Source organism: Spironucleus salmonicida, chromosome 3, assembly GCF_000497125.1.
Source record: "Spironucleus salmonicida strain ATCC 50377 chromosome 3, whole genome shotgun sequence".
NCBI classification, from domain to species: Eukaryota; Fornicata; order Diplomonadida; family Hexamitidae; genus Spironucleus; species Spironucleus salmonicida.
In genome coordinates, this window is record NC_090598.1 from 1,477,113 (window position 1) to 1,501,800 (window position 24,688).

The 24,688-nt window shown below is 49.1% G+C and overlaps 8 protein-coding genes and 3 pseudogenes across 8 annotated transcripts; all 11 read left to right on the forward strand. All coding sequences in view use genetic code 6, as the record gives it.

Annotated features, from left to right (window-relative positions):
* Positions 1–1,238: 1,238 nt before the first annotated feature.
* Positions 1,239–1,538, forward strand: SS50377_23220 (Histone H4; the record flags this gene model as incomplete). The annotated part of the gene is made up of 1 exon (XM_067907088.1): positions 1,239–1,538. One exon carries the CDS (start codon positions 1,239–1,241, stop codon positions 1,536–1,538), a length of 300 nt encoding a protein of 99 aa, XP_067766356.1.
* Positions 1,539–2,823: 1,285 nt separating this feature from the next.
* Positions 2,824–6,384, forward strand: SS50377_23221 (Reverse transcriptase (RNA-dependent DNA polymerase); the record flags this gene model as incomplete). The annotated part of the gene is made up of 1 exon (XM_067907089.1): positions 2,824–6,384. One exon carries the CDS (start codon positions 2,824–2,826, stop codon positions 6,382–6,384), a length of 3,561 nt encoding a protein of 1,186 aa, XP_067766357.1.
* A 126-nt stretch (positions 6,385–6,510) lies between these two features.
* On the forward strand, positions 6,511–6,759 carry SS50377_23222 (Histone H4; annotated as a pseudogene).
* A 1,285-nt stretch (positions 6,760–8,044) lies between these two features.
* On the forward strand, positions 8,045–8,344 carry SS50377_23223 (Histone H4; the record flags this gene model as incomplete). The annotated part of the gene is made up of 1 exon (XM_067907090.1): positions 8,045–8,344. One exon carries the CDS (start codon positions 8,045–8,047, stop codon positions 8,342–8,344), a length of 300 nt encoding a protein of 99 aa, XP_067766358.1.
* Positions 8,345–9,629: 1,285 nt separating this feature from the next.
* On the forward strand, positions 9,630–13,190 carry SS50377_23224 (Reverse transcriptase (RNA-dependent DNA polymerase); the record flags this gene model as incomplete). The annotated part of the gene is made up of 1 exon (XM_067907091.1): positions 9,630–13,190. One exon carries the CDS (start codon positions 9,630–9,632, stop codon positions 13,188–13,190), a length of 3,561 nt encoding a protein of 1,186 aa, XP_067766359.1.
* Positions 13,191–13,319: 129 nt separating this feature from the next.
* SS50377_23225 (Histone H4) lies at positions 13,320–13,568 on the forward strand (annotated as a pseudogene).
* Positions 13,569–14,853: 1,285 nt separating this feature from the next.
* SS50377_23226 (Reverse transcriptase (RNA-dependent DNA polymerase)) lies at positions 14,854–18,414 on the forward strand (the record flags this gene model as incomplete). The annotated part of the gene is made up of 1 exon (XM_067907092.1): positions 14,854–18,414. One exon carries the CDS (start codon positions 14,854–14,856, stop codon positions 18,412–18,414), a length of 3,561 nt encoding a protein of 1,186 aa, XP_067766360.1.
* Positions 18,415–18,537: 123 nt separating this feature from the next.
* Positions 18,538–18,786, forward strand: SS50377_23227 (Histone H4; annotated as a pseudogene).
* A 1,285-nt stretch (positions 18,787–20,071) lies between these two features.
* Positions 20,072–20,371, forward strand: SS50377_23228 (Histone H4; the record flags this gene model as incomplete). The annotated part of the gene is made up of 1 exon (XM_067907093.1): positions 20,072–20,371. The coding sequence occupies one exon, from the start codon at positions 20,072–20,074 to the stop codon at positions 20,369–20,371; it is 300 nt and encodes a 99-aa protein (XP_067766361.1).
* A 1,285-nt stretch (positions 20,372–21,656) lies between these two features.
* SS50377_23229 (Histone H4) lies at positions 21,657–21,956 on the forward strand (the record flags this gene model as incomplete). Its single annotated transcript, XM_067907094.1, has 1 exon — positions 21,657–21,956. The coding sequence occupies one exon, from the start codon at positions 21,657–21,659 to the stop codon at positions 21,954–21,956; it is 300 nt and encodes a 99-aa protein (XP_067766362.1).
* Positions 21,957–23,241: 1,285 nt separating this feature from the next.
* On the forward strand, positions 23,242–23,541 carry SS50377_23230 (Histone H4; the record flags this gene model as incomplete). Its single annotated transcript, XM_067907095.1, has 1 exon — positions 23,242–23,541. The coding sequence occupies one exon, from the start codon at positions 23,242–23,244 to the stop codon at positions 23,539–23,541; it is 300 nt and encodes a 99-aa protein (XP_067766363.1).
* Between the last annotated feature and the right edge of the window lie 1,147 nt (positions 23,542–24,688).

Genomic DNA, 24,688 nt, shown 5'->3' on the forward strand with positions numbered 1-24,688 from the left:
GGCTTCCGTGTCTAGTGGGGTGGCGTACTTCCTGCACAGTGCCATAGTGCATATATGTAATATAATAATACTCATTCGGGCTTCCCGCAAGTATGATAGTGTATATAAATAATATAATACTAAGGACTCACGATTCCCGCAAAGTACCATACTGCCCGAGTATGGTATAATAGTACCAAATTACGGCTCCCGCCCAAATGCCATACTTCACATATGCAACATTATAATCATAATCCTTCATGGCTCCCTTCCACTCGGCTGGTTTCCCATGGGCGGGATGTCAAGGGGGCCTTGCCGAAGCCCTTGCCCTTGCCTTTTCCCAACGTCGGTTGGCATGCAGCGTATAATAATGTAATGTTGGTGTCCCTTCCGATATGTTAAAGTGGGAATAGGCAATATAATAAAGGGGATTTTCCCTTTCCCGCGAAGTATGATAGGGCATATATACGGTATTATAGTGAGTATTCCCGCTCCCCGCAAAGTACCATACTGCCCGAGTATGGTATAATAGTAGCAAATTACGCCTCCCGCCAAAACAGCATTCTGCACATAAATACGCGTGGGCGTATATAAATAATACATATATGGCCTATAGCCACTATATGTGCGAGGTTCCTCTACCACCCCACACGGTATTCATATGCTCATAATGGCGAAGTGGGCCGTCGTCCACCTCGTCCCCACCAGAGGAGAGAACTCGCCCGGTTTGCCCTTGCCCTTGCCCTTCCCGGACGTCCGCAGGAGCTCGTCCGGAGGCTGGCAGTACCGCCCGGTCTCGCCCGGCGTGGCACGCACTTGCTTGGGCGGCGTGCGATGGCGCGAGATGACACCCGATGCATGGCACGGCGCGAGATCATCTTAGATGGCCTGCCTGCCGTGCCCCGCGCCCCGCGCCCATATGGGGCCTACGGGGCCGAGATATGGAGTTCCGGTGAAAATGAGTCTGCAGTTCTGCATATTGAACACGGTAAATTTAGTAGATAGATATTTGTATACATCACATATAACATACATACCTATATTCCATAAATCCCTATATGCATCTATATATACTTATACCTATATTCGCACACCGCAACCACTTTCGTCACTATAACTATATATTATTCATATTAAAACTCGCTCCCGCCCCCGCCCCAACATATATATTTTATATAGCATATATAAGTATGGGTTCGCGAACCGATAGCTGGTTTCATCACCAACCTCATAATGCAGGAGTGAGGGTGCTATCAACAATGTCTGGAAAAGGAAAGGGAAAAGGTTTTGGAAAGGCGAAAAGACACAAATCCGAGAAGGATGCACTCACAGGCATCACCAAGCCTGCCATACGCAGGTTGGCGCGCAGAGGTGGCGTGAAGAGGATCTCGTCCACGATCTACCCCCAGACGCGCGAGGTGCTGAAGGCGTTCCTGGACGTGGTCATCAGGGACTCGCTGACCTACACTGAGCACGCGCAGCGCAAGACGGTGACGTCGCAGGACGTGGTGTACGCGCTGAAGCGCCAGGGCAAGACGCTCTACGGCTTCGGGATCTGAGTGATGCTATTCTTGTGGTACTCGTTGTGTGAGCGTGTGGTGCATAGGGCTTCCGTGTCTAGTGGGGTGGCGTACTTCCTGCACAGTGCCATAGTGCATATATGTAATATAATAATACTCATTCGGGCTTCCCGCAAGTATGATAGTGTATATAAATAATATAATACTAAGGACTCACGATTCCCGCAAAGTACCATACTGCCCGAGTATGGTATAATAGTACCAAATTACGGCTCCCGCCCAAATGCCATACTTCACATATGCAACATTATAATCATAATCCTTCATGGCTCCCTTCCACTCGGCTGGTTTCCCATGGGCGGGATGTCAAGGGGGCCTTGCCGAAGCCCTTGCCCTTGCCTTTTCCCAACGTCGGTTGGCATGCAGCGTATAATAATGTAATGTTGGTGTCCCTTCCGATATGTTAAAGTGGGAATAGGCAATATAATAAAGGGGATTTTCCCTTTCCCGCGAAGTATGATAGGGCATATATACGGTATTATAGTGAGTATTCCCGCTCCCCGCAAAGTACCATACTGCCCGAGTATGGTATAATAGTAGCAAATTACGCCTCCCGCCAAAACAGCATTCTGCACATAAATACGCGTGGGCGTATATAAATAATACATATATGGCCTATAGCCACTATATGTGCGAGGTTCCTCTACCACCCCACACGGTATTCATATGCTCATAATGGCGAAGTGGGCCGTCGTCCACCTCGTCCCCACCAGAGGAGAGAACTCGCCCGGTTTGCCCTTGCCCTTGCCCTTCCCGGACGTCCGCAGGAGCTCGTCCGGAGGCTGGCAGTACCGCCCGGTCTCGCCCGGCGTGGCACGCACTTGCTTGGGCGGCGTGCGATGGCGCGAGATGACACCCGATGCATGGCACGGCGCGAGATCATCTTAGATGGCCTGCCTGCCGTGCCCCGCGCCCCGCGCCCATATGGGGCCTACGGGGCCGAGATATGGAGTTCCGGTGAAAATGAGTCTGCAGTTCTGCATATTGAACACGGTAAATTTAGTAGATAGATATTTGTATACATCACATATAACATACATACCTATATTCCATAAATCCCTATATGCATCTATATATACTTATACCTATATTCGCACACCGCAACCACTTTCGTCACTATAACTATATATTATTCATATTAAAACTCGCTCCCGCCCCCGCCCCAACATATATATTTTATATAGCATATATAAGTATGGGTTCGCGAACCGATAGCTGGTTTCATCACCAACCTCATAATGCAGGAGTGAGGGTGCTATCAACAATGTCTGGAAAAGGAAAGGGAAAAGGTTTTGGAAAGGCGACAGACTCGGAGAACACTAGCGATAGTGTAGACCCTGTTGCTCTCACCGCCTAATAAATTCGTATTAGAAGCCTGTTCAAACAGGCACCTGCTCTACCCCAACCCCAACCCCAGTCGATCGCTAGTCACATTTCTTCTACCATGAAGAAGCATTAGGCACCTCCAACGTCTAATGGTGACCCCTCGACTTTGACATATTCCCCCTTCACATAAGTTTCAAGCGTGAGACTGTTCAAGCAGGGCCAGGCAAGCCGGGAGGCTCCTGTGCTCTCAGATAAGACCAATAAATCTATCATGAGCTTCGTGAAAGCAAGAGAAGAAGAAAGAGCCCCGCAAGGTGCTCCGGACACTTCGGCTGCCGACACTCAGAATCGCGCGCAATTCCCTTCCACACAAATTCACGGGGAAACTACAGCTGCGCTCGTTAACTGCCAAGACGAGTAAGCTTAGGAGGTAGCTAGTCTAGCTGCCCCTAACGCAGCGGAAGTGACTGAACAACCGCCCTCCTCATAGGTTGCCAGTTAAGAAGGGGCCCCAACCGATTAACCTAGCCTCTAACCAGAGAGCTAAGAGGAAAGCGAGGCCCCGCCTCGCCCGGATCCCCCAGATGCTCCGGACTACGGGATAGACCCACCAATTCCCAGGCTACCCTCACAAAACATACCGGTAGAGCCCAGAGTCAGACCTCAACTGAATTCAATCACCCGGTATGGTATCGTCCACGAGACGAGATCTCAGACAAGACTTATTCCTGAGACACGTGCCCCAAGCACAACAGAAAGTAACGAACACGCTAGACCAAGGAACCCTGACAAGCCTTTTGAATGTCAGGCATGCACCTTCGCGTCGTCCGACCCCACGAGCCTGCTGAGACATCACGCGCTCACGAGAGGCGGATAGCACGATATAAAGTTCCCGCTACTTAGATACAAAGAAGTTTACGAAGACCCCAAACTCTTCAGATTCTACTGTGGAATCTGTAATCACCCTTTTACGAAGAAATTAAATGTCATGCTCCACCTAATGGATGGAAAATGCAAGAACAAGTAAGGAATGACAAACGAAGCTGCCCAATTGCTAGTAAGAAATAGAGATGTCTATAGCCTCGAACTAGAGGAATAGCTGGCAAAAGCATCGGCCGCCAAGGCGGCAAGAGCGAAGAGTATAGCAGAATAAATAACTGCACCCAAAATAGGACTTCCACCGGAAGCGACGATCAACCTATCTCCTTTAGGTTGCGCTACGGACAAGAAGAATTTAGCATTACGTTTTATCCAGATGAAACTGGAGATTGAAAACGGAGCTGACATCCTAGACGCCTTTAACTAATTCATAGGCGCATTCAGAAGAAAACAGGCATGTAACACCAGACGCGATACCAATCAAAAATAGATAGATTTCTGCTTTTAGAGAGGACAGACTGGAAAGGCATGGAACCTTATTAAGGAAAATTAGAACAAGTAGAACCTATCCCCAGAAAACGCCAGCTCCAGACCGGACCTGGTTAGAGAGTTATTTTAGGAAAACCGGAAACCCGAATATGAATCGGCATCGCGGTAGGGATCAGTAAGAACAGCGCTGCAAGCGCCAACGGCAGAAGAGATTACGAAGATAATCCTATAGTACCGGGATGGCAAAGCAGGCGGCCCGAGTGGCATTCTTCCAGCCCACCTGAAAGAACTTGAGAAGTCTCATCACATCTCAAACATTCTTGCGAAGGTATACAAACTAATACTTGATACACCATCCCTAGTGAACAAGACTAGGAGACTATTCGAATACCGGATAATCTTCATCCCAAAGAACGCGACCAAGTTTAGACCGATTTGCATACAGGAGTTATTCCTATAAGTCCTGCACAAAGCACTGGCAGAGAAGATGAAGCAGCAACTAACCCTAGGCAATTATCAATTCGCCTTTACCAAAAACGCTCTCCTCAGAGCCAAATATTAAGCTAATATCATGCTTAAGAATGGGCTCACCCTTACTTCCCTTGACGTACGAAACGCCTTTAACGCCGTACCTCATAAAGTAATCGAAGAAGAACTCGTGAAAGCCGGCCTAGCACCGGAAACCAACCAATACATCCAAGCCTTTTTGATGGCGCGGAATGCGGAGGGGTTGGAAAGGCTAGGCACCGGCGTCCCCCAAGGGGATCCATTGTCCATGATGCTATTCTGTGTTGTAATGCGCCCGATCCTAGATCGGCTCGCAGGCAAATACAAGGTTATCGCATCGTACGCGGACGATGTCCTGATAGGTCACGATTCAGGAGTAAACCTCAAAGACTGTGAAAGCGTCTTTGCAGACTACGGGCTAACCCTGTCTGTGGAGAAATGCATAACAGCCTCCCCCACCCAAGCGATTAAATTCGTTGGGTAAGAATTTAAGGACAAACCGATACCGTTAACAGATCACTTGCTCCAAACCGCTCAGGATGCCTTCCTAATCCTCGAGCAATCGAAGCTCGGGACCACCCAATAACGGTTCCAGATGTTTGTACAATGTATTGTTCCCTCAGTCAACTATGGCCCACTTGTGGACGTCACGGATGACTAGGAAGCCGGATATACGAAGATAGACGACAGCCTTGTTGCCACCACCTCGCTGATAGCGGGACTAAGCATAAAGATTGAAACTCTATTGGATAGCTAGATCCGGGGTGGAATGAACGTGATCACACCTGGTCGCTTCTACCCACTCATGACCGCAGCACGCGATGAATTCCATGAGAACAATCACTGCGTCTTTAGAAATATCAGGGAGAAAATCAAAGAACTCGTTCCGGACGATCCAGATCCTGGACGCCCGATGATTTTCCCCTGCATCTTAGGAGCCACCAGGCTCCCTGGACAGTCTGTCCAGTATCTCTTGAACTCGGCTTTCGGCCCGGTAGCGACACCCAGTAAAACCCATTTGTGTACGCTATGCGGTACCCCTAAGATTGGAGATCACGACCAAAAATGCAATAGAAATAGCGGAATCCGAATAGTTAGACACAACAAGGCTGTCTCAGCCGCGATGAACTGCCTAGCGAAGTACGAGCCCCGTGAAATAACACGTCAATAAGCTCCTGAAGGAAAGTTTTATCCGGACTTCAGAATCATTGTAAGTAAAATCCTGACAGTAGACCTAGATGTCACGTTTACTTCGCAAGAGAATATGGACGCGAAATTTGCAGAAAAGGTTAGAAAGCATAAATTGCCTGACCCTAACCAGACTATAATCCCAATGGTTATCTCACATGAACTTTAAATTCATCGCGAGACACTCAAGTTGTTGAAATTCCACTTCCCGGAGTTCAACTACAGGAAATTTATGGAAGCGGTGGGAACTGCGACCTGTTTCTATAGACAGGACTCAGTTCGAAACAACACTGCACGATAGATCATAGCTCTCCAGGATAGGAACTATGGTTTAGAGGAAGACGTTGCAATACGTCTTAATTGGAGAAATGCTGCGAAGAATAACAATCGCAGGCGCCAGCACGCCAGAGGGAGTGCTGTCGCACCCGGGCCGTGAGGCCAGGGAAAACAAGAAAACCCCCCCCCCGACAGGGGCAGTAAAGATCCCATATACGCAATGAGGAATGGCAGTACTCGAGTGATCTTTTACAAAAAAAAAAAAAAAAAAAAAAAAAAAAACAAATCCGAGAAGGATGCACTCACAGGCATCACCAAGCCTGCCATACGCAGGTTGGCGCGCAGAGGTGGCGTGAAGAGGATCTCGTCCACGATCTACCCCCAGACGCGCGAGGTGCTGAAGGCGTTCCTGGACGTGGTCATCAGGGACTCGCTGACCTACACTGAGCACGCGCAGCGCAAGACGGTGACGTCGCAGGACGTGGTGTACGCGCTGAAGCGCCAGGGCAAGACGCTCTACGGCTTCGGGATCTGAGTGATGCTATTCTTGTGGTACTCGTTGTGTGAGCGTGTGGTGCATAGGGCTTCCGTGTCTAGTGGGGTGGCGTACTTCCTGCACAGTGCCATAGTGCATATATGTAATATAATAATACTCATTCGGGCTTCCCGCAAGTATGATAGTGTATATAAATAATATAATACTAAGGACTCACGATTCCCGCAAAGTACCATACTGCCCGAGTATGGTATAATAGTACCAAATTACGGCTCCCGCCCAAATGCCATACTTCACATATGCAACATTATAATCATAATCCTTCATGGCTCCCTTCCACTCGGCTGGTTTCCCATGGGCGGGATGTCAAGGGGGCCTTGCCGAAGCCCTTGCCCTTGCCTTTTCCCAACGTCGGTTGGCATGCAGCGTATAATAATGTAATGTTGGTGTCCCTTCCGATATGTTAAAGTGGGAATAGGCAATATAATAAAGGGGATTTTCCCTTTCCCGCGAAGTATGATAGGGCATATATACGGTATTATAGTGAGTATTCCCGCTCCCCGCAAAGTACCATACTGGCCGAGTATGGTATAATAGTAGCAAATTACGCCTCCCGCCAAAACAGCATTCTGCACATAAATACGCGTGGGCGTATATAAATAATACATATATGGCCTATAGCCACTATATGTGCGAGGTTCCTCTACCACCCCACACGGTATTCATATGCTCATAATGGCGAAGTGGGCCGTCGTCCACCTCGTCCCCACCAGAGGAGAGAACTCGCCCGGTTTGCCCTTGCCCTTGCCCTTCCCGGACGTCCGCAGGAGCTCGTCCGGAGGCTGGCAGTACCGCCCGGTCTCGCCCGGCGTGGCACGCACTTGCTTGGGCGGCGTGCGATGGCGCGAGATGACACCCGATGCATGGCACGGCGCGAGATCATCTTAGATGGCCTGCCTGCCGTGCCCCGCGCCCCGCGCCCATATGGGGCCTACGGGGCCGAGATATGGAGTTCCGGTGAAAATGAGTCTGCAGTTCTGCATATTGAACACGGTAAATTTAGTAGATAGATATTTGTATACATCACATATAACATACATACCTATATTCCATAAATCCCTATATGCATCTATATATACTTATACCTATATTCGCACACCGCAACCACTTTCGTCACTATAACTATATATTATTCATATTAAAACTCGCTCCCGCCCCCGCCCCAACATATATATTTTATATAGCATATATAAGTATGGGTTCGCGAACCGATAGCTGGTTTCATCACCAACCTCATAATGCAGGAGTGAGGGTGCTATCAACAATGTCTGGAAAAGGAAAGGGAAAAGGTTTTGGAAAGGCGAAAAGACACAAATCCGAGAAGGATGCACTCACAGGCATCACCAAGCCTGCCATACGCAGGTTGGCGCGCAGAGGTGGCGTGAAGAGGATCTCGTCCACGATCTACCCCCAGACGCGCGAGGTGCTGAAGGCGTTCCTGGACGTGGTCATCAGGGACTCGCTGACCTACACTGAGCACGCGCAGCGCAAGACGGTGACGTCGCAGGACGTGGTGTACGCGCTGAAGCGCCAGGGCAAGACGCTCTACGGCTTCGGGATCTGAGTGATGCTATTCTTGTGGTACTCGTTGTGTGAGCGTGTGGTGCATAGGGCTTCCGTGTCTAGTGGGGTGGCGTACTTCCTGCACAGTGCCATAGTGCATATATGTAATATAATAATACTCATTCGGGCTTCCCGCAAGTATGATAGTGTATATAAATAATATAATACTAAGGACTCACGATTCCCGCAAAGTACCATACTGCCCGAGTATGGTATAATAGTACCAAATTACGGCTCCCGCCCAAATGCCATACTTCACATATGCAACATTATAATCATAATCCTTCATGGCTCCCTTCCACTCGGCTGGTTTCCCATGGGCGGGATGTCAAGGGGGCCTTGCCGAAGCCCTTGCCCTTGCCTTTTCCCAACGTCGGTTGGCATGCAGCGTATAATAATGTAATGTTGGTGTCCCTTCCGATATGTTAAAGTGGGAATAGGCAATATAATAAAGGGGATTTTCCCTTTCCCGCGAAGTATGATAGGGCATATATACGGTATTATAGTGAGTATTCCCGCTCCCCGCAAAGTACCATACTGGCCGAGTATGGTATAATAGTAGCAAATTACGCCTCCCGCCAAAACAGCATTCTGCACATAAATACGCGTGGGCGTATATAAATAATACATATATGGCCTATAGCCACTATATGTGCGAGGTTCCTCTACCACCCCACACGGTATTCATATGCTCATAATGGCGAAGTGGGCCGTCGTCCACCTCGTCCCCACCAGAGGAGAGAACTCGCCCGGTTTGCCCTTGCCCTTGCCCTTCCCGGACGTCCGCAGGAGCTCGTCCGGAGGCTGGCAGTACCGCCCGGTCTCGCCCGGCGTGGCACGCACTTGCTTGGGCGGCGTGCGATGGCGCGAGATGACACCCGATGCATGGCACGGCGCGAGATCATCTTAGATGGCCTGCCTGCCGTGCCCCGCGCCCCGCGCCCATATGGGGCCTACGGGGCCGAGATATGGAGTTCCGGTGAAAATGAGTCTGCAGTTCTGCATATTGAACACGGTAAATTTAGTAGATAGATATTTGTATACATCACATATAACATACATACCTATATTCCATAAATCCCTATATGCATCTATATATACTTATACCTATATTCGCACACCGCAACTACTTTCGTCACTATAACTATATATTATTCATATTAAAACTCGCTCCCGCCCCCGCCCCAACATATATATTTTATATAGCATATATAAGTATGGGTTCGCGAACCGATAGCTGGTTTCATCACCAACCTCATAATGCAGGAGTGAGGGTGCTATCAACAATGTCTGGAAAAGGAAAGGGAAAAGGTTTTGGAAAGGCGACAGACTCGGAGAACACTAGCGATAGTGTAGACCCTGTTGCTCTCACCGCCTAATAAATTCGTATTAGAAGCCTGTTCAAACAGGCACCTGCTCTACCCCAACCCCAACCCCAGTCGATCGCTAGTCACATTTCTTCTACCATGAAGAAGCAATAGGCACCTCCAACGTCTAATGGTGACCCCTCGACTTTGACATATTCCCCCTTCACATAAGTTTCAAGCGTGAGACTGTTCAAGCAGGGCCAGGCAAGCCGGGAGGCTCCTGTGCTCTCAGATAAGACCAATAAATCTATCATGGGCTTCGTGAAAGCAAGAGAAGAAGAAAGAGCCCCGCAAGGTGCTCCGGACACTTCGGCTGCCGACACTCAGAATCGCGCGCAATTCCCTTCCACACAAATTCACGGGGAAACTACAGCTGCGCTCGTTAACTGCCAAGACGAGTAAGCTTAGGAGGTAGCTAGTCTAGCTGCCCCTAACGCAGCGGAAGTGACTGAACAACCGCCCTCCTCATAGGTTGCCAGTTAAGAAGGGGCCCCAACCGATTAACCTAGCCTCTAACCAGAGAGCTAAGAGGAAAGCGAGGCCCCGCCTCGCCCGGATCCCCCAGATGCTCCGGACTACGGGATAGACCCACCAATTCCCAGGCTACCCTCACAAAACATACCGGTAGAGCCCAGAGTCAGACCTCAACTGAATTCAATCACCCGGTATGGTATCGTCCACGAGACGAGATCTCAGACAAGACTTATTCCTGAGACACGTGCCCCAAGCACAACAGAAAGTAACGAACACGCTAGACCAAGGAACCCTGACAAGCCTTTTGAATGTCAGGCATGCACCTTCGCGTCGTCCGACCCCACGAGCCTGCTGAGACATCACGCGCTCACGAGAGGCGGATAGCACGATATAAAGTTCCCGCTACTTAGATACAAAGAAGTTTACGAAGACCCCAAACTCTTCAGATTCTACTGTGGAATCTGTAATCACCCTTTTACGAAGAAATTAAATGTCATGCTCCACCTAATGGATGGAAAATGCAAGAACAAGTAAGGAATGACAAACGAAGCTGCCCAATTGCTAGTAAGAAATAGAGATGTCTATAGCCTCGAACTAGAGGAATAGCTGGCAAAAGCATCGGCCGCCAAGGCGGCAAGAGCGAAGAGTATAGCAGAATAAATAACTGCACCCAAAATAGGACTTCCACCGGAAGCGACGATCAACCTATCTCCTTTAGGTTGCGCTACGGACAAGAAGAATTTAGCATTACGTTTTATCCAGATGAAACTGGAGATTGAAAACGGAGCTGACATCCTAGACGCCTTTAACTAATTCATAGGCGCATTCAGAAGAAAACAGGCATGTAACACCAGACGCGATACCAATCAAAAATAGATAGATTTCTGCTTTTAGAGAGGACAGACTGGAAAGGCATGGAACCTTATTAAGGAAAATTAGAACAAGTAGAACCTATCCCCAGAAAACGCCAGCTCCAGACCGGACCTGGTTAGAGAGTTATTTTAGGAAAACCGGAAACCCGAATATGAATCGGCATCGCGGTAGGGATCAGTAAGAACAGCGCTGCAAGCGCCAACGGCAGAAGAGATTACGAAGATAATCCTATAGTACCGGGATGGCAAAGCAGGCGGCCCGAGTGGCATTCTTCCAGCCCACCTGAAAGAACTTGAGAAGTCTCATCACATCTCAAACATTCTTGCGAAGGTATACAAACTAATACTTGATACACCATCCCTAGTGAACAAGACTAGGAGACTATTCGAATACCGGATAATCTTCATCCCAAAGAACGCGACCAAGTTTAGACCGATTTGCATACAGGAGTTATTCCTATAAGTCCTGCACAAAGCACTGGCAGAGAAGATGAAGCAGCAACTAACCCTAGGCAATTATCAATTCGCCTTTACCAAAAACGCTCTCCTCAGAGCCAAATATTAAGCTAATATCATGCTTAAGAATGGGCTCACCCTTACTTCCCTTGACGTACGAAACGCCTTTAACGCCGTACCTCATAAAGTAATCGAAGAAGAACTCGTGAAAGCCGGCCTAGCACCGGAAACCAACCAATACATCCAAGCCTTTTTGATGGCGCGGAATGCGGAGGGGTTGGAAAGGCTAGGCACCGGCGTCCCCCAAGGGGATCCATTGTCCATGATGCTATTCTGTGTTGTAATGCGCCCGATCCTAGATCGGCTCGCAGGCAAATACAAGGTTATCGCATCGTACGCGGACGATGTCCTGATAGGTCACGATTCAGGAGTAAACCTCAAAGACTGTGAAAGCGTCTTTGCAGACTACGGGCTAACCCTGTCTGTGGAGAAATGCATAACAGCCTCCCCCACCCAAGCGATTAAATTCGTTGGGTAAGAATTTAAGGACAAACCGATACCGTTAACAGATCACTTGCTCCAAACCGCTCAGGATGCCTTCCTACTCCTCGAGCAATCGAAGCTCGGGACCACCCAATAACGGTTCCAGATGTTTGTACAATGTATTGTTCCCTCAGTCAACTATGGCCCACTTGTGGACGTCACGGATGACTAGGAAGCCGGATATACGAAGATAGACGACAGCCTTGTTGCCACCACCTCGCTGATAGCGGGACTAAGCATAAAGATTGAAACTCTATTGGATAGCTAGATCCGGGGTGGAATGAACGTGATCACACCTGGTCGCTTCTACCCACTCATGACCGCAGCACGCGATGAATTCCATGAGAACAATCACTGCGTCTTTAGAAATATCAGGGAGAAAATCAAAGAACTCGTTCCGGACGATCCAGATCCTGGACGCCCGATGATTTTCCCCTGCATCTTAGGAGCCACCAGGCTCCCTGGACAGTCTGTCCAGTATCTCTTGAACTCGGCTTTCGGCCCGGTAGCGACACCCAGTAAAACCCATTTGTGTACGCTATGCGGTACCCCTAAGATTGGAGATCACGACCAAAAATGCAATAGAAATAGCGGAATCCGAATAGTTAGACACAACAAGGCTGTCTCAGCCGCGATGAACTGCCTAGCGAAGTACGAGCCCCGTGAAATAACACGTCAATAAGCTCCTGAAGGAAAGTTTTATCCGGACTTCAGAATCATTGTAAGTAAAATCCTGACAGTAGACCTAGATGTCACGTTTACTTCGCAAGAGAATATGGACGCGAAATTTGCAGAAAAGGTTAGAAAGCATAAATTGCCTGACCCTAACCAGACTATAATCCCAATGGTTATCTCACATGAACTTTAAATTCATCGCGAGACACTCAAGTTGTTGAAATTCCACTTCCCGGAGTTCAACTACAGGAAATTTATGGAAGCGGTGGGAACTGCGACCTGTTTCTATAGACAGGACTCAGTTCGAAACAACACTGCACGATAGATCATAGCTCTCCAGGATAGGAACTATGGTTTAGAGGAAGACGTTGCAATACGTCTTAATTGGAGAAATGCTGCGAAGAATAACAATCGCAGGCGCCAGCACGCCAGAGGGAGTGCTGTCGCACCCGGGCCGTGAGGCCAGGGAAAACAAGAAAACCCCCCCCGACAGGGGCAGTAAAGATCCCATATACGCAATGAGGAATGGCAGTACTCGAGTGATCTTTTACAAAAAAAAAAAAAAAAAAAAAAAAAAAAAAAAAACAAATCCGAGAAGGATGCACTCACAGGCATCACCAAGCCTGCCATACGCAGGTTGGCGCGCAGAGGTGGCGTGAAGAGGATCTCGTCCACGATCTACCCCCAGACGCGCGAGGTGCTGAAGGCGTTCCTGGACGTGGTCATCAGGGACTCGCTGACCTACACTGAGCACGCGCAGCGCAAGACGGTGACGTCGCAGGACGTGGTGTACGCGCTGAAGCGCCAGGGCAAGACGCTCTACGGCTTCGGGATCTGAGTGATGCTATTCTTGTGGTACTCGTTGTGTGAGCGTGTGGTGCATAGGGCTTCCGTGTCTAGTGGGGTGGCGTACTTCCTGCACAGTGCCATAGTGCATATATGTAATATAATAATACTCATTCGGGCTTCCCGCAAGTATGATAGTGTATATAAATAATATAATACTAAGGACTCACGATTCCCGCAAAGTACCATACTGCCCGAGTATGGTATAATAGTACCAAATTACGGCTCCCGCCCAAATGCCATACTTCACATATGCAACATTATAATCATAATCCTTCATGGCTCCCTTCCACTCGGCTGGTTTCCCATGGGCGGGATGTCAAGGGGGCCTTGCCGAAGCCCTTGCCCTTGCCTTTTCCCAACGTCGGTTGGCATGCAGCGTATAATAATGTAATGTTGGTGTCCCTTCCGATATGTTAAAGTGGGAATAGGCAATATAATAAAGGGGATTTTCCCTTTCCCGCGAAGTATGATAGGGCATATATACGGTATTATAGTGAGTATTCCCGCTCCCCGCAAAGTACCATACTGGCCGAGTATGGTATAATAGTAGCAAATTACGCCTCCCGCCAAAACAGCATTCTGCACATAAATACGCGTGGGCGTATATAAATAATACATATATGGCCTATAGCCACTATATGTGCGAGGTTCCTCTACCACCCCACACGGTATTCATATGCTCATAATGGCGAAGTGGGCCGTCGTCCACCTCGTCCCCACCAGAGGAGAGAACTCGCCCGGTTTGCCCTTGCCCTTGCCCTTCCCGGACGTCCGCAGGAGCTCGTCCGGAGGCTGGCAGTACCGCCCGGTCTCGCCCGGCGTGGCACGCACTTGCTTGGGCGGCGTGCGATGGCGCGAGATGACACCCGATGCATGGCACGGCGCGAGATCATCTTAGATGGCCTGCCTGCCGTGCCCCGCGCCCCGCGCCCATATGGGGCCTACGGGGCCGAGATATGGAGTTCCGGTGAAAATGAGTCTGCAGTTCTGCATATTGAACACGGTAAATTTAGTAGATAGATATTTGTATACATCACATATAACATACATACCTATATTCCATAAATCCCTATATGCATCTATATATACTTATACCTATATTCGCACACCGCAACCACTTTCGTCACTATAACTATATATTATTCATATTAAAACTCGCTCCCGCCCCCGCCCCAACATATATATTTTATATAGCATATATAAGTATGGGTTCGCGAACCGATAGCTGGTTTCATCACCAACCTCATAATGCAGGAGTGAGGGTGCTATCAACAATGTCTGGAAAAGGAAAGGGAAAAGGTTTTGGAAAGGCGACAGACTCGGAGAACACTAGCGATAGTGTAGACCCTGTTGCTCTCACCGCCTAATAAATTCGTATTAGAAGCCTGTTCAAACAGGCACCTGCTCTACCCCAACCCCAACCCCAGTCGATCGCTAGTCACATTTCTTCTACCATGAAGAAGCAATAGGCACCTCCAACGTCTAATGGTGACCCCTCGACTTTGACATATTCCCCCTTCACATAAGTTTCAAGCGTGAGACTGTTCAAGCAGGGCCAGGCAAGCCGGGAGGCTCCTGTGCTCTCAGATAAGACCAATAAATCTATCATGAGCTTCGTGAAAGCAAGAGAAGAAGAAAGAGCCCCGCAAGGTGCTCCGGACACTTCGGCTGCCGACACTCAGAATCGCGCGCAATTCCCTTCCACACAAATTCACGGGGAAACTACAGCTGCGCTCGTTAACTGCCAAGACGAGTAAGCTTAGGAGGTAGCTAGTCTAGCTGCCCCTAACGCAGCGGAAGTGACTGAACAACCGCCCTCCTCATAGGTTGCCAGTTAAGAAGGGGCCCCAACCGATTAACCTAGCCTCTAACCAGAGAGCTAAGAGGAAAGCGAGGCCCCGCCTCGCCCGGATCCCCCAGATGCTCCGGACTACGGGATAGACCCACCAATTCCCAGGCTACCCTCACAAAACATACCGGTAGAGCCCAGAGTCAGACCTCAACTGAATTCAATCACCCGGTATGGTATCGTCCACGAGACGAGATCTCAGACAAGACTTATTCCTGAGACACGTGCCCCAAGCACAACAGAAAGTAACGAACACGCTAGACCAAGGAACCCTGACAAGCCTTTTGAATGTCAGGCATGCACCTTCGCGTCGTCCGACCCCACGAGCCTGCTGAGACATCACGCGCTCACGAGAGGCGGATAGCACGATATAAAGTTCCCGCTACTTAGATACAAAGAAGTTTACGAAGACCCCAAACTCTTCAGATTCTACTGTGGAATCTGTAATCACCCTTTTACGAAGAAATTAAATGTCATGCTCCACCTAATGGATGGAAAATGCAAGAACAAGTAAGGAATGACAAACGAAGCTGCCCAATTGCTAGTAAGAAATAGAGATGTCTATAGCCTCGAACTAGAGGAATAGCTGGCAAAAGCATCGGCCGCCAAGGCGGCAAGAGCGAAGAGTATAGCAGAATAAATAACTGCACCCAAAATAGGACTTCCACCGGAAGCGACGATCAACCTATCTCCTTTAGGTTGCGCTACGGACAAGAAGAATTTAGCATTACGTTTTATCCAGATGAAACTGGAGATTGAAAACGGAGCTGACATCCTAGACGCCTTTAACTAATTCATAGGCGCATTCAGAAGAAAACAGGCATGTAACACCAGACGCGATACCAATCAAAAATAGATAGATTTCTGCTTTTAGAGAGGACAGACTGGAAAGGCATGGAACCTTATTAAGGAAAATTAGAACAAGTAGAACCTATCCCCAGAAAACGCCAGCTCCAGACCGGACCTGGTTAGAGAGTTATTTTAGGAAAACCGGAAACCCGAATATGAATCGGCATCGCGGTAGGGATCAGTAAGAACAGCGCTGCAAGCGCCAACGGCAGAAGAGATTACGAAGATAATCCTATAGTACCGGGATGGCAAAGCAGGCGGCCCGAGTGGCATTCTTCCAGCCCACCTGAAAGAACTTGAGAAGTCTCATCACATCTCAAACATTCTTGCGAAGGTATACAAACTAATACTTGATACACCATCCCTAGTGAACAAGACTAGGAGACTATTCGAATACCGGATAATCTTCATCCCAAAGAACGCGACCAAGTTTAGACCGATTTGCATACAGGAGTTATTCCTATAAGTCCTGCACAAAGCACTGGCAGAGAAGATGAAGCAGCAACTAACCCTAGGCAATTATCAATTCGCCTTTACCAAAAACGCTCTCCTCAGAGCCAAATATTAAGCTAATATCATGCTTAAGAATGGGCTCACCCTTACTTCCCTTGACGTACGAAACGCCTTTAACGCCGTACCTCATAAAGTAATCGAAGAAGAACTCGTGAAAGCCGGCCTAGCACCGGAAACCAACCAATACATCCAAGCCTTTTTGATGGCGCGGAATGCGGAGGGGTTGGAAAGGCTAGGCACCGGCGTCCCCCAAGGGGATCCATTGTCCATGATGCTATTCTGTGTTGTAATGCGCCCGATCCTAGATCGGCTCGCAGGCAAATACAAGGTTATCGCATCGTACGCGGACGATGTCCTGATAGGTCACGATTCAGGAGTAAACCTCAAAGACTGTGAAAGCGTCTTTGCAGACTACGGGCTAACCCTGTCTGTGGAGAAATGCATAACAGCCTCCCCCACCCAAGCGATTAAATTCGTTGGGTAAGAATTTAAGGACAAACCGATACCGTTAACAGATCACTTGCTCCAAACCGCTCAGGATGCCTTCCTACTCCTCGAGCAATCGAAGCTCGGGACCACCCAATAACGGTTCCAGATGTTTGTACAATGTATTGTTCCCTCAGTCAACTATGGCCCACTTGTGGACGTCACGGATGACTAGGAAGCCGGATATACGAAGATAGACGACAGCCTTGTTGCCACCACCTCGCTGATAGCGGGACTAAGCATAAAGATTGAAACTCTATTGGATAGCTAGATCCGGGGTGGAATGAACGTGATCACACCTGGTCGCTTCTACCCACTCATGACCGCAGCACGCGATGAATTCCATGAGAACAATCACTGCGTCTTTAGAAATATCAGGGAGAAAATCAAAGAACTCGTTCCGGACGATCCAGATCCTGGACGCCCGATGATTTTCCCCTGCATCTTAGGAGCCACCAGGCTCCCTGGACAGTCTGTCCAGTATCTCTTGAACTCGGCTTTCGGCCCGGTAGCGACACCCAGTAAAACCCATTTGTGTACGCTATGCGGTACCCCTAAGATTGGAGATCACGACCAAAAATGCAATAGAAATAGCGGAATCCGAATAGTTAGACACAACAAGGCTGTCTCAGCCGCGATGAACTGCCTAGCGAAGTACGAGCCCCGTGAAATAACACGTCAATAAGCTCCTGAAGGAAAGTTTTATCCGGACTTCAGAATCATTGTAAGTAAAATCCTGACAGTAGACCTAGATGTCACGTTTACTTCGCAAGAGAATATGGACGCGAAATTTGCAGAAAAGGTTAGAAAGCATAAATTGCCTGACCCTAACCAGACTATAATCCCAATGGTTATCTCACATGAACTTTAAATTCATCGCGAGACACTCAAGTTGTTGAAATTCCACTTCCCGGAGTTCAACTACAGGAAATTTATGGAAGCGGTGGGAACTGCGACCTGTTTCTATAGACAGGACTCAGTTCGAAACAACACTGCACGATAGATCATAGCTCTCCAGGATAGGAACTATGGTTTAGAGGAAGACGTTGCAATACGTCTTAATTGGAGAAATGCTGCGAAGAATAACAATCGCAGGCGCCAGCACGCCAGAGGGAGTGCTGTCGCACCCGGGCCGTGAGGCCAGGGAAAACAAGAAAACCCCCCCCGACAGGGGCAGTAAAGATCCCATATACGCAATGAGGAATGGCAGTACTCGAGTGATCTTTTACAAAAAAAAAAAAAAAAAAAAAAAAAAAACAAATCCGAGAAGGATGCACTCACAGGCATCACCAAGCCTGCCATACGCAGGTTGGCGCGCAGAGGTGGCGTGAAGAGGATCTCGTCCACGATCTACCCCCAGACGCGCGAGGTGCTGAAGGCGTTCCTGGACGTGGTCATCAGGGACTCGCTGACCTACACTGAGCACGCGCAGCGCAAGACGGTGACGTCGCAGGACGTGGTGTACGCGCTGAAGCGCCAGGGCAAGACGCTCTACGGCTTCGGGATCTGAGTGATGCTATTCTTGTGGTACTCGTTGTGTGAGCGTGTGGTGCATAGGGCTTCCGTGTCTAGTGGGGTGGCGTACTTCCTGCACAGTGCCATAGTGCATATATGTAATATAATAATACTCATTCGGGCTTCCCGCAAGTATGATAGTGTATATAAATAATATAATACTAAGGACTCACGATTCCCGCAAAGTACCATACTGCCCGAGTATGGTATAATAGTACCAAATTACGGCTCCCGCCCAAATGCCATACTTCACATATGCAACATTATAATCATAATCCTTCATGGCTCCCTTCCACTCGGCTGGTTTCCCATGGGCGGGATGTCAAGGGGGCCTTGCCGAAGCCCTTGCCCTTGCCTTTTCCCAACGTCGGTTGGCATGCAGCGTATAATAATGTAATGTTGGTGTCCCTTCCGATATGTTAAAGTGGGAATAGGCAATATAATAAAGGGGATTTTCCCTTTCCCGCGAAGTATGATAGGGCATATATACGGTATTATAGTGAGTATTCCCGCTCCCCGCAAAGTACCATACTGGCCGAGTATGGTATAATAGTAGCAAATTACGCCTCCCGCCAAAACAGCATTCTGCACATAAATACGCGTGGGCGTATATAAATAATACATATATGGCCTATAGCCACTATATGTGCGAGGTTCCTCTACCACCCCACACGGTATTCATATGCTCATAATGGCGAAGTGGGCCGTCGTCCACCTCGTCCCCACCAGAGGAGAGAACTCGCCCGGTTTGCCCTTGCCCTTGCCCTTCCCGGACGTCCGCAGGAGCTCGTCCGGAGGCTGGCAGTACCGCCCGGTCTCGCCCGGCGTGGCACGCACTTGCTTGGGCGGCGTGCGATGGCGCGAGATGACACCCGATGCATGGCACGGCGCGAGATCATCTTAGATGGCCTGCCTGCCGTGCCCCGCGCCCCGCGCCCATATGGGGCCTACGGGGCCGAGATATGGAGTTCCGGTGAAAATGAGTCTGCAGTTCTGCATATTGAACACGGTAAATTTAGTAGATAGATATTTGTATACATCACATATAACATACATACCTATATTCCATAAATCCCTATATGCATCTATATATACTTATACCTATATTCGCACACCGCAACTACTTTCGTCACTATAACTATATATTATTCATATTAAAACTCGCTCCCGCCCCCGCCCCAACATATATATTTTATATAGCATATATAAGTATGGGTTCGCGAACCGATAGCTGGTTTCATCACCAACCTCATAATGCAGGAGTGAGGGTGCTATCAACAATGTCTGGAAAAGGAAAGGGAAAAGGTTTTGGAAAGGCGAAAAGACACAAATCCGAGAAGGATGCACTCACAGGCATCACCAAGCCTGCCATACGCAGGTTGGCGCGCAGAGGTGGCGTGAAGAGGATCTCGTCCACGATCTACCCCCAGACGCGCGAGGTGCTGAAGGCGTTCCTGGACGTGGTCATCAGGGACTCGCTGACCTACACTGAGCACGCGCAGCGCAAGACGGTGACGTCGCAGGACGTGGTGTACGCGCTGAAGCGCCAGGGCAAGACGCTCTACGGCTTCGGGATCTGAGTGATGCTATTCTTGTGGTACTCGTTGTGTGAGCGTGTGGTGCATAGGGCTTCCGTGTCTAGTGGGGTGGCGTACTTCCTGCACAGTGCCATAGTGCATATATGTAATATAATAATACTCATTCGGGCTTCCCGCAAGTATGATAGTGTATATAAATAATATAATACTAAGGACTCACGATTCCCGCAAAGTACCATACTGCCCGAGTATGGTATAATAGTACCAAATTACGGCTCCCGCCCAAATGCCATACTTCACATATGCAACATTATAATCATAATCCTTCATGGCTCCCTTCCACTCGGCTGGTTTCCCATGGGCGGGATGTCAAGGGGGCCTTGCCGAAGCCCTTGCCCTTGCCTTTTCCCAACGTCGGTTGGCATGCAGCGTATAATAATGTAATGTTGGTGTCCCTTCCGATATGTTAAAGTGGGAATAGGCAATATAATAAAGGGGATTTTCCCTTTCCCGCGAAGTATGATAGGGCATATATACGGTATTATAGTGAGTATTCCCGCTCCCCGCAAAGTACCATACTGGCCGAGTATGGTATAATAGTAGCAAATTACGCCTCCCGCCAAAACAGCATTCTGCACATAAATACGCGTGGGCGTATATAAATAATACATATATGGCCTATAGCCACTATATGTGCGAGGTTCCTCTACCACCCCACACGGTATTCATATGCTCATAATGGCGAAGTGGGCCGTCGTCCACCTCGTCCCCACCAGAGGAGAGAACTCGCCCGGTTTGCCCTTGCCCTTGCCCTTCCCGGACGTCCGCAGGAGCTCGTCCGGAGGCTGGCAGTACCGCCCGGTCTCGCCCGGCGTGGCACGCACTTGCTTGGGCGGCGTGCGATGGCGCGAGATGACACCCGATGCATGGCACGGCGCGAGATCATCTTAGATGGCCTGCCTGCCGTGCCCCGCGCCCCGCGCCCATATGGGGCCTACGGGGCCGAGATATGGAGTTCCGGTGAAAATGAGTCTGCAGTTCTGCATATTGAACACGGTAAATTTAGTAGATAGATATTTGTATACATCACATATAACATACATACCTATATTCCATAAATCCCTATATGCATCTATATATACTTATACCTATATTCGCACACCGCAACTACTTTCGTCACTATAACTATATATTATTCATATTAAAACTCGCTCCCGCCCCCGCCCCAACATATATATTTTATATAGCATATATAAGTATGGGTTCGCGAACCGATAGCTGGTTTCATCACCAACCTCATAATGCAGGAGTGAGGGTGCTATCAACAATGTCTGGAAAAGGAAAGGGAAAAGGTTTTGGAAAGGCGAAAAGACACAAATCCGAGAAGGATGCACTCACAGGCATCACCAAGCCTGCCATACGCAGGTTGGCGCGCAGAGGTGGCGTGAAGAGGATCTCGTCCACGATCTACCCCCAGACGCGCGAGGTGCTGAAGGCGTTCCTGGACGTGGTCATCAGGGACTCGCTGACCTACACTGAGCACGCGCAGCGCAAGACGGTGACGTCGCAGGACGTGGTGTACGCGCTGAAGCGCCAGGGCAAGACGCTCTACGGCTTCGGGATCTGAGTGATGCTATTCTTGTGGTACTCGTTGTGTGAGCGTGTGGTGCATAGGGCTTCCGTGTCTAGTGGGGTGGCGTACTTCCTGCACAGTGCCATAGTGCATATATGTAATATAATAATACTCATTCGGGCTTCCCGCAAGTATGATAGTGTATATAAATAATATAATACTAAGGACTCACGATTCCCGCAAAGTACCATACTGCCCGAGTATGGTATAATAGTACCAAATTACGGCTCCCGCCCAAATGCCATACTTCACATATGCAACATTATAATCATAATCCTTCATGGCTCCCTTCCACTCGGCTGGTTTCCCATGGGCGGGATGTCAAGGGGGCCTTGCCGAAGCCCTTGCCCTTGCCTTTTCCCAACGTCGGTTGGCATGCAGCGTATAATAATGTAATGTTGGTGTCCCTTCCGATATGTTAAAGTGGGAATAGGCAATATAATAAAGGGGATTTTCCCTTTCCCGCGAAGTATGATAGGGCATATATACGGTATTATAGTGAGTATTCCCGCTCCCCGCAAAGTACCATACTGGCCGAGTATGGTATAATAGTAGCAAATTACGCCTCCCGCCAAAACAGCATTCTGCACATAAATACGCGTGGGCGTATATAAATAATACATATATGGCCTATAGCCACTATATGTGCGAGGTTCCTCTACCACCCCACACGGTATTCATATGCTCATAATGGCGAAGTGGGCCGTCGTCCACCTCGTCCCCACCAGAGGAGAGAACTCGCCCGGTTTGCCCTTGCCCTTGCCCTTCCCGGACGTCCGCAGGAGCTCGTCCGGAGGCTGGCAGTACCGCCCGGTCTCGCCCGGCGTGGCACGCACTTGCTTGGGCGGCGTGCGATGGCGCGAGATGACACCCGATGCATGGCACGGCGCGAGATCATCTTAGATGGCCTGCCTGCCGTGCCCCGCGCCCCGCGCCCATATGGGGCCTACGGGGCCGAGATATGGAGTTCCGGTGAAAATGAGTCTGCAGTTCTGCATATTGAACACGGTAAATTTAGTAGATAGATATTTGTATACATCACATATAACATACATACCTATATTCCATAAATCCCTATATGCATCTATATATACTTATACCTATATTCGCACACCGCAACTACTTTCGTCACTATAACTATATATTATTCATATTAAAACTCGCTCCCGCCCCCGCCCCAACATATATATTTTATATAGCATATATAAGTATGGGTTCGCGAACCGATAGCTGGTTTCATCACCAACCTCATAATGCAGGAGTGAGGGTGCTATCAACAATGTCTGGAAAAGGAAAGGGAAAAGGTTTTGGAAAGGCGAAAAGACACAAATCCGAGAAGGATGCACTCACAGGCATCACCAAGCCTGCCATACGCAGGTTGGCGCGCAGAGGTGGCGTGAAGAGGATCTCGTCCACGATCTACCCCCAGACGCGCGAGGTGCTGAAGGCGTTCCTGGACGTGGTCATCAGGGACTCGCTGACCTACACTGAGCACGCGCAGCGCAAGACGGTGACGTCGCAGGACGTGGTGTACGCGCTGAAGCGCCAGGGCAAGACGCTCTACGGCTTCGGGATCTGAGTGATGCTATTCTTGTGGTACTCGTTGTGTGAGCGTGTGGTGCATAGGGCTTCCGTGTCTAGTGGGGTGGCGTACTTCCTGCACAGTGCCATAGTGCATATATGTAATATAATAATACTCATTCGGGCTTCCCGCAAGTATGATAGTGTATATAAATAATATAATACTAAGGACTCACGATTCCCGCAAAGTACCATACTGCCCGAGTATGGTATAATAGTACCAAATTACGGCTCCCGCCCAAATGCCATACTTCACATATGCAACATTATAATCATAATCCTTCATGGCTCCCTTCCACTCGGCTGGTTTCCCATGGGCGGGATGTCAAGGGGGCCTTGCCGAAGCCCTTGCCCTTGCCTTTTCCCAACGTCGGTTGGCATGCAGCGTATAATAATGTAATGTTGGTGTCCCTTCCGATATGTTAAAGTGGGAATAGGCAATATAATAAAGGGGATTTTCCCTTTCCCGCGAAGTATGATAGGGCATATATACGGTATTATAGTGAGTATTCCCGCTCCCCGCAAAGTACCATACTGGCCGAGTATGGTATAATAGTAGCAAATTACGCCTCCCGCCAAAACAGCATTCTGCACATAAATACGCGTGGGCGTATATAAATAATACATATATGGCCTATAGCCACTATATGTGCGAGGTTCCTCTACCACCCCACACGGTATTCATATGCTCATAATGGCGAAGTGGGCCGTCGTCCACCTCGTCCCCACCAGAGGAGAGAACTCGCCCGGTTTGCCCTTGCCCTTGCCCTTCCCGGACGTCCGCAGGAGCTCGTCCGGAGGCTGGCAGTACCGCCCGGTCTCGCCCGGCGTGGCACGCACTTGCTTGGGCGGCGTGCGATGGCGCGAGATGACACCCGATGCATGGCACGGCGCGAGATCATCTTAGATGGCCTGCCTGCCGTGCCCCGCGCCCCGCGCCCATATGGGGCCTACGGGGCCGAGATATGGAGTTCCGGTGAAAATGAGTCTGCAGTTCTGCATATTGAACACGGTAAATTTAGTAGATAGATATTTGTATACATCACATATAACATACATACCTATATTCCATAAATCCCTATATGCATCTATATATACTTATACCTATATTCGCACACCGCAACTACTTTCGTCACTATAACTAT